The 12,780-nt window shown below is 42.6% G+C and overlaps 1 protein-coding gene across 1 annotated transcript in view; it reads left to right on the top strand.

Annotated features, from left to right (window-relative positions):
- LOC117881073 (guanylate cyclase soluble subunit beta-2-like) overlaps positions 1-12,566 on the top strand; it is a 30,254-nt gene extending 17,688 nt beyond the window's left edge. The window contains exons 9-15 of the mRNA XM_034777963.1: positions 77-397; positions 2,447-2,595; positions 3,065-3,211; positions 4,980-5,134; positions 7,897-8,060; positions 10,471-10,566; positions 12,114-12,566. Of these exons, the coding sequence (XP_034633854.1) occupies positions 77-397; positions 2,447-2,595; positions 3,065-3,211; positions 4,980-5,134; positions 7,897-8,060; positions 10,471-10,566; positions 12,114-12,241 (1,160 nt within the window). The 3' untranslated portion in view covers positions 12,242-12,566. The remainder of the gene's footprint in view (positions 1-76; positions 398-2,446; positions 2,596-3,064; positions 3,212-4,979; positions 5,135-7,896; positions 8,061-10,470; positions 10,567-12,113) is intronic.
- Positions 12,567-12,780: the final 214 nt, after the last annotated feature.

The following is a 12,780-nucleotide window of genomic DNA, read 5'->3' as shown; positions in this document are numbered from 1 at the left end:
AAAGTTTTCAGGCAGGGAATATGTAGGGGAGTAAATCAAAATGTGTTGGAACTGCTACATGCCTTTCTATTTAAAGGACAAATGATCTGGATGGAGTCCATACAATGCATGATGTACCTGTGTTCGCCAAAGCTCCGCAGTTTAGAGGAGCTGGAGGAACAAAAGATGCACATCTCCGACATTGCGCAACATGACACAACAAGGGACCTCATTCTCCTGAACCAGCAGCGTCTGGCAGAGATAGAGCTGTCCAACCAGCTGGAGCGAAAGAAGGAAGAGCTCAGGATCCTCTCAAAGAACTTAGAGGCTGAAAAGAAGAAAACAGAAACCTTGCTGTATGCCATGCTGCCGAAACATGTAGCCAATCTGCTCAAGGAGGGCAAAAAGGTGGAAGCAGGTACTGGACTTTCATTATCACTCACACTCTTCAGGTTCAACTAGTGTGGCTGGCCTTAAAAACTTGTCAGTTGCCTTTATGACTGAATATTCCATGGGCATTCCCTTCCGCAGTCACTGAATAAGAAAATGCATGTGATACCACCACTACCCTTATCTAACCCCAAAGGCAAAATTGTGCAGTTCTGAAAGGGTGAATACTCTATCACCAATCAAGAGCAGGGCTGGTTTCATGTGAGGGTAAGATGTGCACATATGGATTATATGTTCTTTTGATTTTAACCTGGTAACTACTAAAACAAGAAAGGTTGATTTCATAAGCCCCATGCAGCAAAACACGTAAGTAGGTGTTTAAATTGGCAGGTGGTCAAACATTTGCAGTTGTGTGAACAAAACACATTTGCCCATGCAAATCAAATAGCCATCTAACACTGCCCTTAACTTCTGGCATCTACCCAATTTACATGCACAAATTTAGTCTGTGCCTTTAAAGCTGAGCTTCAGAACTTGACTGCACAAAACTGTGAACTTGAATTTAGAGTTACTATTAAACTCTTCGCTGAAAAATTGATATTTTTCAAAACAAGCTGTAAAAAACATTCTGGGTCCAGTCCAGCAGTCTTAACAGGAGAGGTTTGTTCATAGTCACTGGGGTATTTGCATAACTTTATATAAGTCCATTATAGGAACCGTATTTTTTTAAAACCCATCTAACAGATTAGAAGAATGTTGCAAACAGATAAAAGATACAGCTGAACTGTGGCCAGCTATGACAGTATAGCTTTAAATATTAAAATATTCAGGCTGGGATTTCAGTGGAGCCTACCAAAGTCAGGTGCCCACATCTCATGGAAATTCATAAGAACATAAGAATGGCCATACTGGGTCAGACCAAAGGTCCATCAAGCCCAGTATCCTGTCCTCTGACAGTGGCCAATGGCAGGTGCCCCAAAGGGAATGAACAGACAGGTTATCATCAAGTGATCCATGCCCTGTCACCCAATCCCAGCTTTTGGTAAACAGAGGCTAGGGACACCATTCCTGCCCATCCTGGCTAATAGCTATTGATGGACCTATCTTCCATGAATCTATCTAGCTCCCTTTTGAACCCCGTTATAGTATTGGCCTTCGTAATATCCTCTGGCAAGGAGATCCAGAGGTTGACAGTGCATTGCATGAAAAAATACTTTGTTGTGTTTGTTTTAAACCTGCTACCTATTAATTTCATTTGGTGGCCCCTTGTTTTGAGAAGGAGTAAATAACACTTCCTTATTTACTTTCTCTATACCATTCATGATTTTATAGACCTCTATCATATCCCCCCTTAGTCGCCTCTTTTCCAAGCTGAAAAGTCCCAGTCTTATTAATCTCTCCTCATACGGAAGCCGCTCTCTACCCCTAATCATTTTTGTTGCCCTTTTCTGAACCTTTTCCATTTCCAATATATCCTCATTTAATACTAGGCACTCTAGTTCCCCCATCTTATTATTGAGACTCCTAGCATTGGTATATAAGCATTTTAAAAACTTGTCATTTTTTGGTTGTCCCCTAGTGCATGACATAATTGAATGGGACTTTTTCTCATTTGACTGTTTCTCATCAGATCCTCCCTGTATTTCATCATTTTCCATCCTCTCCTCCTTATTAGGACATAGGGAATCTCCATTTATAGATCCTCCCCTACGGGATGTCTCTGTCCGAACCACATGCTCTTCCGCACTTGTTGGCTTTCCCCTAGCCCTTAGTTTAAAAACTGTTCTATGACCTTTTTAATTTTAAGCGCCAGCAATCTGGTTCCGTTTTGGTTTAGGTGGAGCCCATCAATACAATTTGGGCATTTTAGGTTCTTAGTTTTAGGCCTGATCTGATACCAATTGAAGTTAATGGGCGTCTTTCCATTGAGTTCTGTGTGCTTTGGCTCAAACTAGTCAATAGGATTTTGTTTGGCAGATTACAGAAATCTATTGTCAACTTTTATTATTGACGTAGTCAAATAACAGTGGATGCTTTTATAAAGAAATATGCATCTCATATCTGATTTCTCCCTCAGGGGAATTTAATTCCTGCACGATTCTCTTCAGTGATATAGTGACATTCACAAATATCTGCTCAGCCTGTGAGCCTATCCAAATTGTGAACATGCTGAATTCCATGTATTCAAAGTTTGATCGATTAACCAGTGTTCACAACGTGTATAAAGTAAGTGTTTGTTACTTGTGTTCTGTGCTATTCTTTACTGCACTTTTGTTTCCCATATTTGAAATTCTAAAGAGAGGCTAAAATGTAGAAGAATGGCTATCACCACAACACACAGTTTGACTTATTTTCAAACTTTTGAGATGAAAATTTGGGGGACCATCCCACCTCCCTATTCTCCCCAACATGAAGATTCAGGAACTAAGAGTTTGTCACTGGAGAGTTTATAAAGTATATAAAGTATAATGAAAAAAGATTTCATATACAGCTACACCCTAGATTCATCCCCAGACCTGTGACATGATGAACGAATCCAATCCCCAGTTACTTCAATGGGAGAGCAAGGCACTCAGCACCTTACACGACTGGGTGTTTTGCTTTCCAGTGAAGTCAACAGGAGCCTTTCCATTGACTTCAATGGGCTTTGAATCAGGCCCTGTCTGACTACTGCATTTTCCCCCTTGTCTGTCAGGTTGAAACAATAGGCGATGCATACATGGTAGTTGGAGGAGTCCCCGTGCCTATTGCCAGTCATGCCAAAAGAGTGGCCAATTTTGCACTGGGTATGAGAACTGCTGCCAGAGAGGTGATGAACCCCATCACTGGAGAGCCTATTCAGGTATAAAACAGGTGAACTCAGTTTGATACAAAGTACTGCACTTAAGTGCTTTGCTGAATCACAGCCTAAGTGGGTGAGTAGCTTTAAGCAAGCGTTCTGAGGTGCTACAGTAATACAAATAATAATGCATTTATGTACTTTGCTGAATTTGGGCCTTAGGCCTCAATCCTGCCTGGTGCCGAGCACTTATCGGGAATCTAGCAAAGCACTTAGGCACATGTTCATCAGCTTGCAGGAGCAAGTCCATTGGGATCTGCTGTATCTTTATTGGCATCTGTGTCTGTACATAATTAGCAAGTCAGTTAATGGCTCCCGAACAAGAACAAAAGTAGTTGACCCTGATTTATTCCAACCTTGCCTCTCCTTTGTCTGAGCTGCTTAACACAGAGCAGGGCGGTGGCTTTTTTTCCTGTTAGCTGAGAAAGTATAAGCCATTTTACAAATCATTACTGCACAACTATACAAATGCAGTGTGAACTATTACCAGAAAGGACCACTGCCTAATCCAGAGGAGGGAATAGGGCTGTAGAAAGAACAGTGCAGGGCTTTTCTATAACCAATTTTTATTAGTATTTTCTTTGACAATAATTTACAGCAAAGCAGTGAGATAACAGCCAGCTTACAGAGGACAAAGCTAAGTGTGGGTAGATTGAATGATGTATGTCGTATGCATAGAGGTAAGGTTTATTCTGAGACATTGATGCAACTTCCATTAGGCAATAGGCTACTGTCCTTAGGTGAAATTTAGCCCTTTGCATGAGATGAATTTCACCCTAGTTGAGCTGTGTGCATCTGTTCTCTGGTGCAAGATTGCTCTGGTTTGTTTTCTTGTTTCAAGTCTTACGGACCACAAATGCTGGGAAAAAGCAACACCAGGGATCGGCAACTTTTGGCACGTGGCCCGTCAGGGAAATCCGCTGGTGGGCCGGGACGGTTTGTTTACTTGCAGCGTCTGCAGGTTTGGCTGATCACGGCTCCCACTGGCTGCGGTTCGCCGTTGCAGGCTGCGGGAAGCGGCGGCCAGCACATCCCTCAGCCCCCACCACTTCCCACAGCCCCCATTGGCCTGTAGCGGTGAACCGTGGCCAGTGGGAGCTGCGATCAGCCGAACCTACGGACTCTGCAGGTAAACAAACCATCCTGGCCTGCCAGCGGATTTCCCTGACAGCCCGCATGCCAAAGGTCGCCGATCCCTGAGCAACACCTTTTACATTGGTCAATGGTTAAATCCCTTTGGGTATATTATCAATATGATGATACTGATGGGAGTTGTACCAGTTTAATTGCTACATGGCAGGTTCAGGCTTTACCTAGTAAGATGCAAAATAAAGTTCAGTCCTGGTGTGAACAGGTGCCAATTTCCCACTAAGATCAATGGGAGTTGTGCCCACTGTACGCCTGAATGGAACTTGCCCCGCTATCCACCCAGTCTGGCAGTGCCAGAAATAGAAGCGTGATATACAGAGAACGCCAGAAGATGCAGCCAGTCCTCCTTCCATTTCATTGTTTGCTGAATTGTAATATCAGCTCCTTTTTCTGGAAACCTGTAAGACAATTTTTTAGACTTGCTATACCTTAAAAGCAGAGTTTCCAAACTATACTACATATGTTGTCTTTGATGGTCTTTCTAGCACCGCTATTTAGTTCCCAGAACAGGGGAAGAGACCGCTCAGTACTATACAATGGGGAGGTGGATGGGGATGGGCTGCTGACATCAATGAAGAGCCAATATGATTTTCAAAATATCATGTTGGGTTTATACTGACAGATCAGAGTTGGGATCCACACAGGACCAGTTTTGGCTGGAGTGGTTGGTGAGAAGATGCCCAGGTATTGCTTGTTTGGAGACACTGTCAACACAGCTTCTCGGATGGAAAGTCATGGACTTCCTAACAAAATCCATCTCAGCCCAACAGCATTCAGGTAGTGTCAAAAGGTTAAATAATGAGACCCAAAACAATCCAGAATTCTTTTCCTCCTTCTCTTCTGTTTATAGCATTAATAACACAAACAGTTTCTCTCTTGGATGAGAGCCAATGTAGGCACAGAGCAACAACTCCATTTAGCTCACAGTACTTTTCAATCTGGAAACACACATGATAAAGTTTCATTTTCACACTTACTAATAATCTCAAAACAATTCACTGAGGGATACAGTTTAAATCTGAGTCCCTAAACTATGACGCAACGGTACCCGTTGCTCAAGCAACACCCACACAAAGTGCCTATTTACAAGCACTTTGCACATACAAGGTTTGATGGCTGTAGCAGGACAGTTACCCTGCTCTGGAGAGAGAAGGCTAGGCTGATTGGGAAAGCAGCCACAGCTGGGGCCACGCCCCAATCAGGCCACAGCCTGCCCTATAAAAGGGTTGTGAGCCAGGTGCTAAGTCAGTCTTTCTCTAGATGTAGAGAGAGAAGGACCAGGCTGTCTGGGAGAGAAGGATCCTGAGTAGTGCTGGGAAAAGGCAAGAAGAGTGGGGGAGCTCCAGCCTGTTAACTCCCCAGGCTGCAGACCTTGTGCAAGGCCTAGAGGTACTGCGGCTACAGAGGTGTAGCCTGGGGTTAGGCAAAGGCAGCAGGTCCAAACCCCCCTTGCCAGTGATGAATAGTTTACAGACTGCAGTCTGCCCCAGTGAGTGGGGGGCTAGATGATGACTGGCAGTAGCCACTGAGGCAATGTGGGGATAGAGGGTTGGGGGTTCCCCTGGGAGGGGAGACCCAGAGAGTGGGGGTACTGCTGGGGCAGAACCCTGAGGTAAAGGGCACTGGGGTCTGGAAGGGACATGGGGCCAGCAGCAGGCAAGACAGCGGCCTGCAGAAGGTGCTCCATGTCCTGAAAAAGAGCTAATTCCCAGATGACCAGCAGGAGGCGCTGTGCTGGTGAGTCTCACTTCGCTACAATGGCATACAGTCACAGCTCTGCAATGACAGGGTGAAGAAGGTGCAGTCCCCAACTAGGAGCTTCTTTTCAGCCATGCTGCCTCTCAGAGCAGTAAGTAACTTACAAAAATAGTTTCTTAACATGGCAACACTTCCTGCCCAAAAATAATAAATAAATAGTCTTACATTGCATTGCTATCCCCAGCAAAATTCCTGTGGTATTTAATGACAGCTTTGCCTGAGTAAGAGCTGAAGGATTGGATTGACAGTCAACATAAATGTGATGTTATGGCCATAATCATAAACCAGTCTACTCTCTTCTATGCATGAAACCCAAAGAGGTTCACAATCAAATAAATACCTGAAGTCCCAATCCACTCGCATTACTCAAATGCCCATCAGTATCTTTATGCATTCAATCCAAGATTTTCCTGCCAGAAACCAACAACAGGCAATTTGTGGGATGAAGATATTTGCTTGTTTTAATGTAACACAGGAGAGATGCTATTAAATAAGCTAAACAACTAGGGGATGTTTAATTCTGCATTCCTGATACAAATTCACGTGTGGCTTCTAATTAAATATGGAACTTTGGAAACTCTCATGATGAACATTCTAAATTGTAAAGACTCAAAACATTCCACCCTGTCAATAATTACTGTAAAGAACAGTTATAATCTGAAATGTAACTTTATACAAATGACACTGTCTTAACTAAACAGAACTGCTCTGTATAAAGTACATCTTCAGGCGCTTACTTGCTAACTTTATTGACCAAATATATTCTATTCCTTTTAGCACTGGAGAGCTAAACAGTTTTGGTAGAGGGAGCTGGATTCCTTTCTGACTCATGCATCATCAACAGGTTTGTTACATTTCAGCTGCCAAATCTTTATTACTGGTGATGATGCATGAGCCAGAAGGGCAGAGGCTGAGTTTGCAGGACTTGCATTGAGTAAAAATATTTACTTGTGAAGTGAGCACAGTTGATTTCGAGCCACAAATATGGAACCTCACATTATTTTCACAGGGTCACTTTTCTGTGTTTAACTGCACATTATGTTAACAGGGAACTTTGCCCACCATGGCCAAAGATGCAACTGAAGACAGGTTGGTTAGGTCCCAATCCTGTGACATGCAGTGGCTGGACAGGCTGCTGCCCCTGGGCGGAAGTCAGGTGGGGTTCTACCCATTAAATTCAGTGAGGTTTTCTGGGATGCAGCAGGCTGCCCAGGCACTACACATTGCAGGATTGGGGCTTGAGTACCTTCCTGTTTGGAGAAATGTCTTGAGTATGTTTGAACAACCACGTAACATTTAAACAGTGCCTCTTCTGTTCTGTACTTTCCCAGCATAAACAGCCTTTACAGAAGAGCTTCTAAGTTAGGCTCTCATTGTGAATACTCATGTGTATAAAGTTAAGTATGTGCGTAAGTATTTGCAGGACAGGTGTCTAAGCTTGATGCTCCTGTGTAAAGGCCAGGGGAAAGTACAAAATATAAGAGAGGCTGTTCACATGATAAATATCTGCTCATTGTGACGTCAATGAGACTAGTCACCTGTGTAAAGCTAAGCATGTGCAAAAGTGATTGCAGGTCAGAAGCTTAGCCTCTAGACCAACCCTAATTAGAAAAATAAACTTTTCCTTTGATAGTGTTGTTCTGTTTACAAAAACAACGCTAAAAAAATTCATCCAACCCTACAAATATTGCTCTGCAAAATTTATCCTTCATCCTTCTCGCTCCAAATCCCAACCTAGACTTCTTTGTCCTAATGGTTGTCCCATATCTTCCATTGTGCAGAGCTCTACAAAATCAAGGCTTCGAAATAGTTGAAAGGGGAGAAATTGAGGTGAAAGGCAAAGGAAAAATGACCACCTATATTCTGAGGCAGAATCTATATGCAACTGAGAATGAAATCATGGGGAGAGCAGAAAAGCAGCACTCCAGTCACACGGATCAGAAGGGTGAGCTAAGAGAAACGTCTTAATCCATATATAGGATGCAAAATGATATTTCTCTCTTTATTAACATAAAGCTCATACTTCATAGAGAACACCTTTGCCTCCTACATTACACCTACATCGCATACTTATATCCTTGCCTTAGGTTTGAAATCTATTCCCTCAAACTAACGTTTAATACAGCATCTCAAACCATCATTTAATCCCAGAGGGCCTGATTTTCAGAGGTGCTGGGTACTTGCAGTTCCACTGATTTAAATGACAGTTTTGGTGCTTAATATCTCTGACAATCAGGCCTAAGGTCAGCACAAACTACATTTTCTAGGGAGTAACTTTAAACTGACAATATATATATGACTAAAATACAATTATTTGTAACCAAATGTAATGGACGTTGTCTTTATAGTCTTGAAAATTATATTATAACCTGCTCAATTCAACTAAGAAACAAATAATCCAAATTTTATTCATTAGAAGCCCATTAAAAAACCCTAAAAAAATTCAATCATTTACATCATTATGGCCAAGTATCTTTTTTTTTTTTTTTCCGTGTGTGTGTGGCTGCTAATGAGGACTTCAGATTTCAGGTTCTTGCCACTTGGAAGTGAGATAATAGGGTGACTTTTAAAAAATAACGTTTAGATTCTATAATAGTGACGGGACCAAAGAGTTAATTTCATCATGAAACAAGCAGCAAAGAATAATAATAGAAATAGAGAAGTTACAGATGGCAAAAATACCTAGAGGTTAGAGATGGACCTAGATCTAGGCCTTAGCTCTAGAAGACTGAGAAGTTATAAATGGAAACACAGTCCCTGCCCTGAAGAGTTTGCAACCTAAATAGACAAGACAGACAACAGACTTGGGGATAAAGGTGTAACCTATAAGCAGAGTGATTAAGGTGATGACTGGCAAATGTTACAAGTTCTTGGGGTTTTTTAAGTGAATATAGAAGGGTGTAGTGTGAGGGCAGAGGGGAGAGTTAATAGGTGCAGAGGAACAAGAGAACGAAGGAAGGGGAGGGTGTGAAAGGGAAATGGGGAGCATAGAGACAAGGCAAAGAGAGGAACAGGGATTACAGAGTCTGAAGCTACAGCAGAGGATTGGGGACAGGGGAGGGAGCAAACAGACAAATAAAAAGGACCCAAAAATGTTTTGAAACATGACTTATGCAGTAGATTCAAATTGCCATCTCCTCTCCCCAATTATCACCAAAATGGCACCACTGCCTCTTGGGAAGAGTCCCTTTTCCTGAGCAAACGCTCCAGCCTGGGACATAGAACGGGAGCAGTCCCATGTCTCACACTGCAGCGTTCGTTTGAGCAGAGGACATTTCTCAACAGAGCCATGCATTGTTCCCATTCTACCGTCCGCTGCCCTGGCTCCTGCAAGTGGGAGCCAAAGAGAGTCCATGACTAACACAGCTCAACCATCAAAGGGAGTGGAGTTAGCTGCAAAATAAGCTTGTCTGTTTGTCTTTGCAAAGCCCAGCAGTTGAATAGTTGTTTCTGTGCTGCGGAAACCATGAAAAACAAAACACAATGAAGATACTATGAAAGTAGGCACCCTACTTTGGTCCAGATGCAAAACTCTTTGCACATTCATTTGCTCACATATCACCTGATGCAGCTTTAGGCCTCTGTCTTATTTAGCTAGTGAAATATTGACAGATGGGGAATGTCAGTGACCAAAAAGTGAATCAATGTGATCTCACTTCACATCTAACTAGGTGAAAAGATAGACTGTTTCTGGCAAGAGCTAATTGTTTTGAACTTCAGGAACTTGAAAACCATCACAGATTTATGGCGTCCTCCTAGATGTGTGCAATCATTAGTCAGAACATGGTAAACAACAGAGGCTACACATGCTATGCATTCTGGGGATATAGCACCAGAGGGTCCTGTGGCACCTTTGAGACTAACAGAAGTACTGGGAGCATAAGCTTTCGTGGGTAAGAACCTCACTTCTTCAGATGCAAGTGAAGAAGTGAGGTTCTTACCCACGAAAGCTTATGCTCCCAGTACTTCTGTTAGTCTCAAAGGTGCCACAGGACCCTCTGTTGCTTTTTACAGATTCAGACTAACACGGCTACCCCTCTGATACTTGACATCTGGGGATATAGTTAGGGTCAAAGCATAGAAAATGGAGGGAAGTTAAGGAACATACTCACTTGAGTGCCTGATTTGCACATGTCACTGTGGTAACTGCACACACAAATGCAGACAGACCGTTGCACATACTGTTCTTGTGAGTGCAGGTAAGTTTCCAGTTTTCAAAAATGTAGCCCAGAAAGTCTTCCCTTCTCCTCGTCGCACTTTCAGGCCTTTGTTTCAAAGTTTCTCTTCCTATAAATGCCTAATATAGACAGTGCACATTGTCACATGTGTGGTCTCTTTCCTCCCCCTTCTTGTAGAGGCAGATGATCTGGGAAATCTAGCCAGCAAGACTATTGCTGTTATGAAGCACGCTGACAGCCAGCAGCTGCTCACCAGCAGCAGCCTTGCATATGGTGAGTACATCAAGGATTTATTTCAAAATACTTCTACTACTTTATTTCACATAAGGAGAGGGAAAGATGATCCAGAACAGTCTGCTGTCATGTCTCCTCTGCTCACCATGGTGATTAGTGACTTAGACCATGTCCACACTGGGGATTTCAGCCTTTTACATTGAGGCGGCTACACCATTGAAAACCCCTAGGGACTTACCCCTGCTTGCAACTGAAGTAAATTGCACCAGTGCAGCTTGTAGCTCACAGGGCTTTGCTTGTCTACACTAGGGTTTGTACCTGCACAGTGGCTGTTCACCAGTGTTGTACCCTGGGCAAATCACTGTTGTAAACAAGGCCTTTCAAAATCCAGGCATAAATGTAGTTGGGTCATTGACTGGCCTACACAAGGCAAACAATCAGGATTTACAGCTTATGCAAGGATTAAACACTATTATTGTACCTAACCCAGATCATCACAGGGTTTGAGCAGTATTGAACTGTGTTAAAGCATGTTCTATTCCAATCTCAACCCAAGTTAAAGCAGCTTCAAGAACCTGATTTGGCCTCATACACTATGCCTGGCCAAACACTGTTATAATCAGTTTTATCTACAGCTTTATTTGTACCCTGATGATGCTAGTCCAGCTGTGAAAGCAGTCACGTTACTGTACTTTGTGCAGACAGAGCCTTCCGCTGTCACGTTACAGGGAATGTAACTAATCAGCAGTACAGCTTTTAGTGATGCCATACAAATTTATCTTGCAGCCACTACCTTCATAGCCATTTGCATTTCAGCATCCTCACTTTGAAAAGCAAGAGAATTCTTCCTCCCCGATGGAGCTCTATGAATCTGTTTTCTCCTCACTTCAACCCTCCAATTCTCTTTCTGAGCCATGAAGGCCTCTACTAAGGACTCCACTGCTATTATTAGAGTTATGTGGAAGGTGCTCCCATGTTATGATGGCAGTCTGCAGTATAAAACCTTAGGATAGACTGATTGACTAGCAGCCACCATGATCCTAGAACATAACTTTCTAGGCCAGAATCACTGCTTTTAAACCACTGGAAGGGTGGGTGTTGAGTGGTACAATGCATGTCTTAGGGACTTTACCCTCCTCCAGCTCCCTTTTATCCTGTGCTCTCCTGCTAGCCACCTCATGCTCATTCTCTGACTCCGGGTATATTCCATTTCTCTTGTCTTTTCCCCATCTCTCCACCAGTTAGTTGAGCAGGTTTCTAGCACACTTTCACTTAGAGGTTTTAGCTCTTGTTGTTGCTTTTGTTACACAGAAGTACAGAACTCGATACATGTCAAGTGACAATAGACGTTTAGAAACAAAATAGCCGCTCTGTCAGATAAAGCAGAACTGAATGCATCAGCTTTGCCTATGAGAATATCTGCTCCCATGGGACAAAGCCAGCGTCTAAGAAAGGGCATCAGCAATTTTGTCAGTGTTTCCTCCTGGGATGGCTAAAAAGCTGGCTCTGTTCACAGCGGGGGACTCCTTGGCGATTTCATTTATTTTTTTTTTCACACCTCTTTTTGTTCTCACTTGTTCTGTCAGAGGCTGAAGCCAGGCTGTGTAATGGAGAGCGTACAAAGGGTGATGTGGAACAGCAGCTTTCAGATCAAACGAGGACACAGCACTTTAGCGACGGCAATGCACATTCTAGCTTTTGTGTTTTGTTGTAATAAAAGGAAAACAAGGAACAATAAAATTCAGAACATTTGTTATCAAGCACTGTAATGAAAGATAATAAAGTTTCATTCCTGATGTTAAGCAATCCAATACTGTAATAAGAAAGGTAAATTCAGTGCTTTTGCTTTCAAGGGAAACAGATGAGCTTTTGTTCCTTATTAAAAAGTAATCTAATACTGTATGTGTCCTCTCCACTTGGCTCTTAATATACAAATGTGATATTAGCTAGGACACAGCAACTGCACCTTAAATGAAGACAGAGCTCCAGTTGCTTAGCTTGTCAATAAGACTGAGTAGCTAATATAGTAAAATAGTATTTTGTGCTATTAACAAGTACCACATAATTTGACAGAATTTATAACCTACCTGAATACTTACACAAATCAAATCCTTTGCATTATCCTGAAGGCAGAGAGGTAATACTGACCCAGACTTCTTGGGTTCCAGCACTGAAATTACATTAAAACTGAAGCTCAGTGATTCTGAGACCCAGTAATAATTGGTGCATGTAAGGTGCTGGCTAAGTAGCTGT

The sequence above is a fragment of the Trachemys scripta genome, chromosome 1 (genome assembly GCF_013100865.1).
Source record: "Trachemys scripta elegans isolate TJP31775 chromosome 1, CAS_Tse_1.0, whole genome shotgun sequence".
NCBI classification, from domain to species: Eukaryota; Metazoa; Chordata; order Testudines; family Emydidae; genus Trachemys; species Trachemys scripta.
This window is presented reverse-complemented; position numbering and strand designations above follow the sequence as displayed.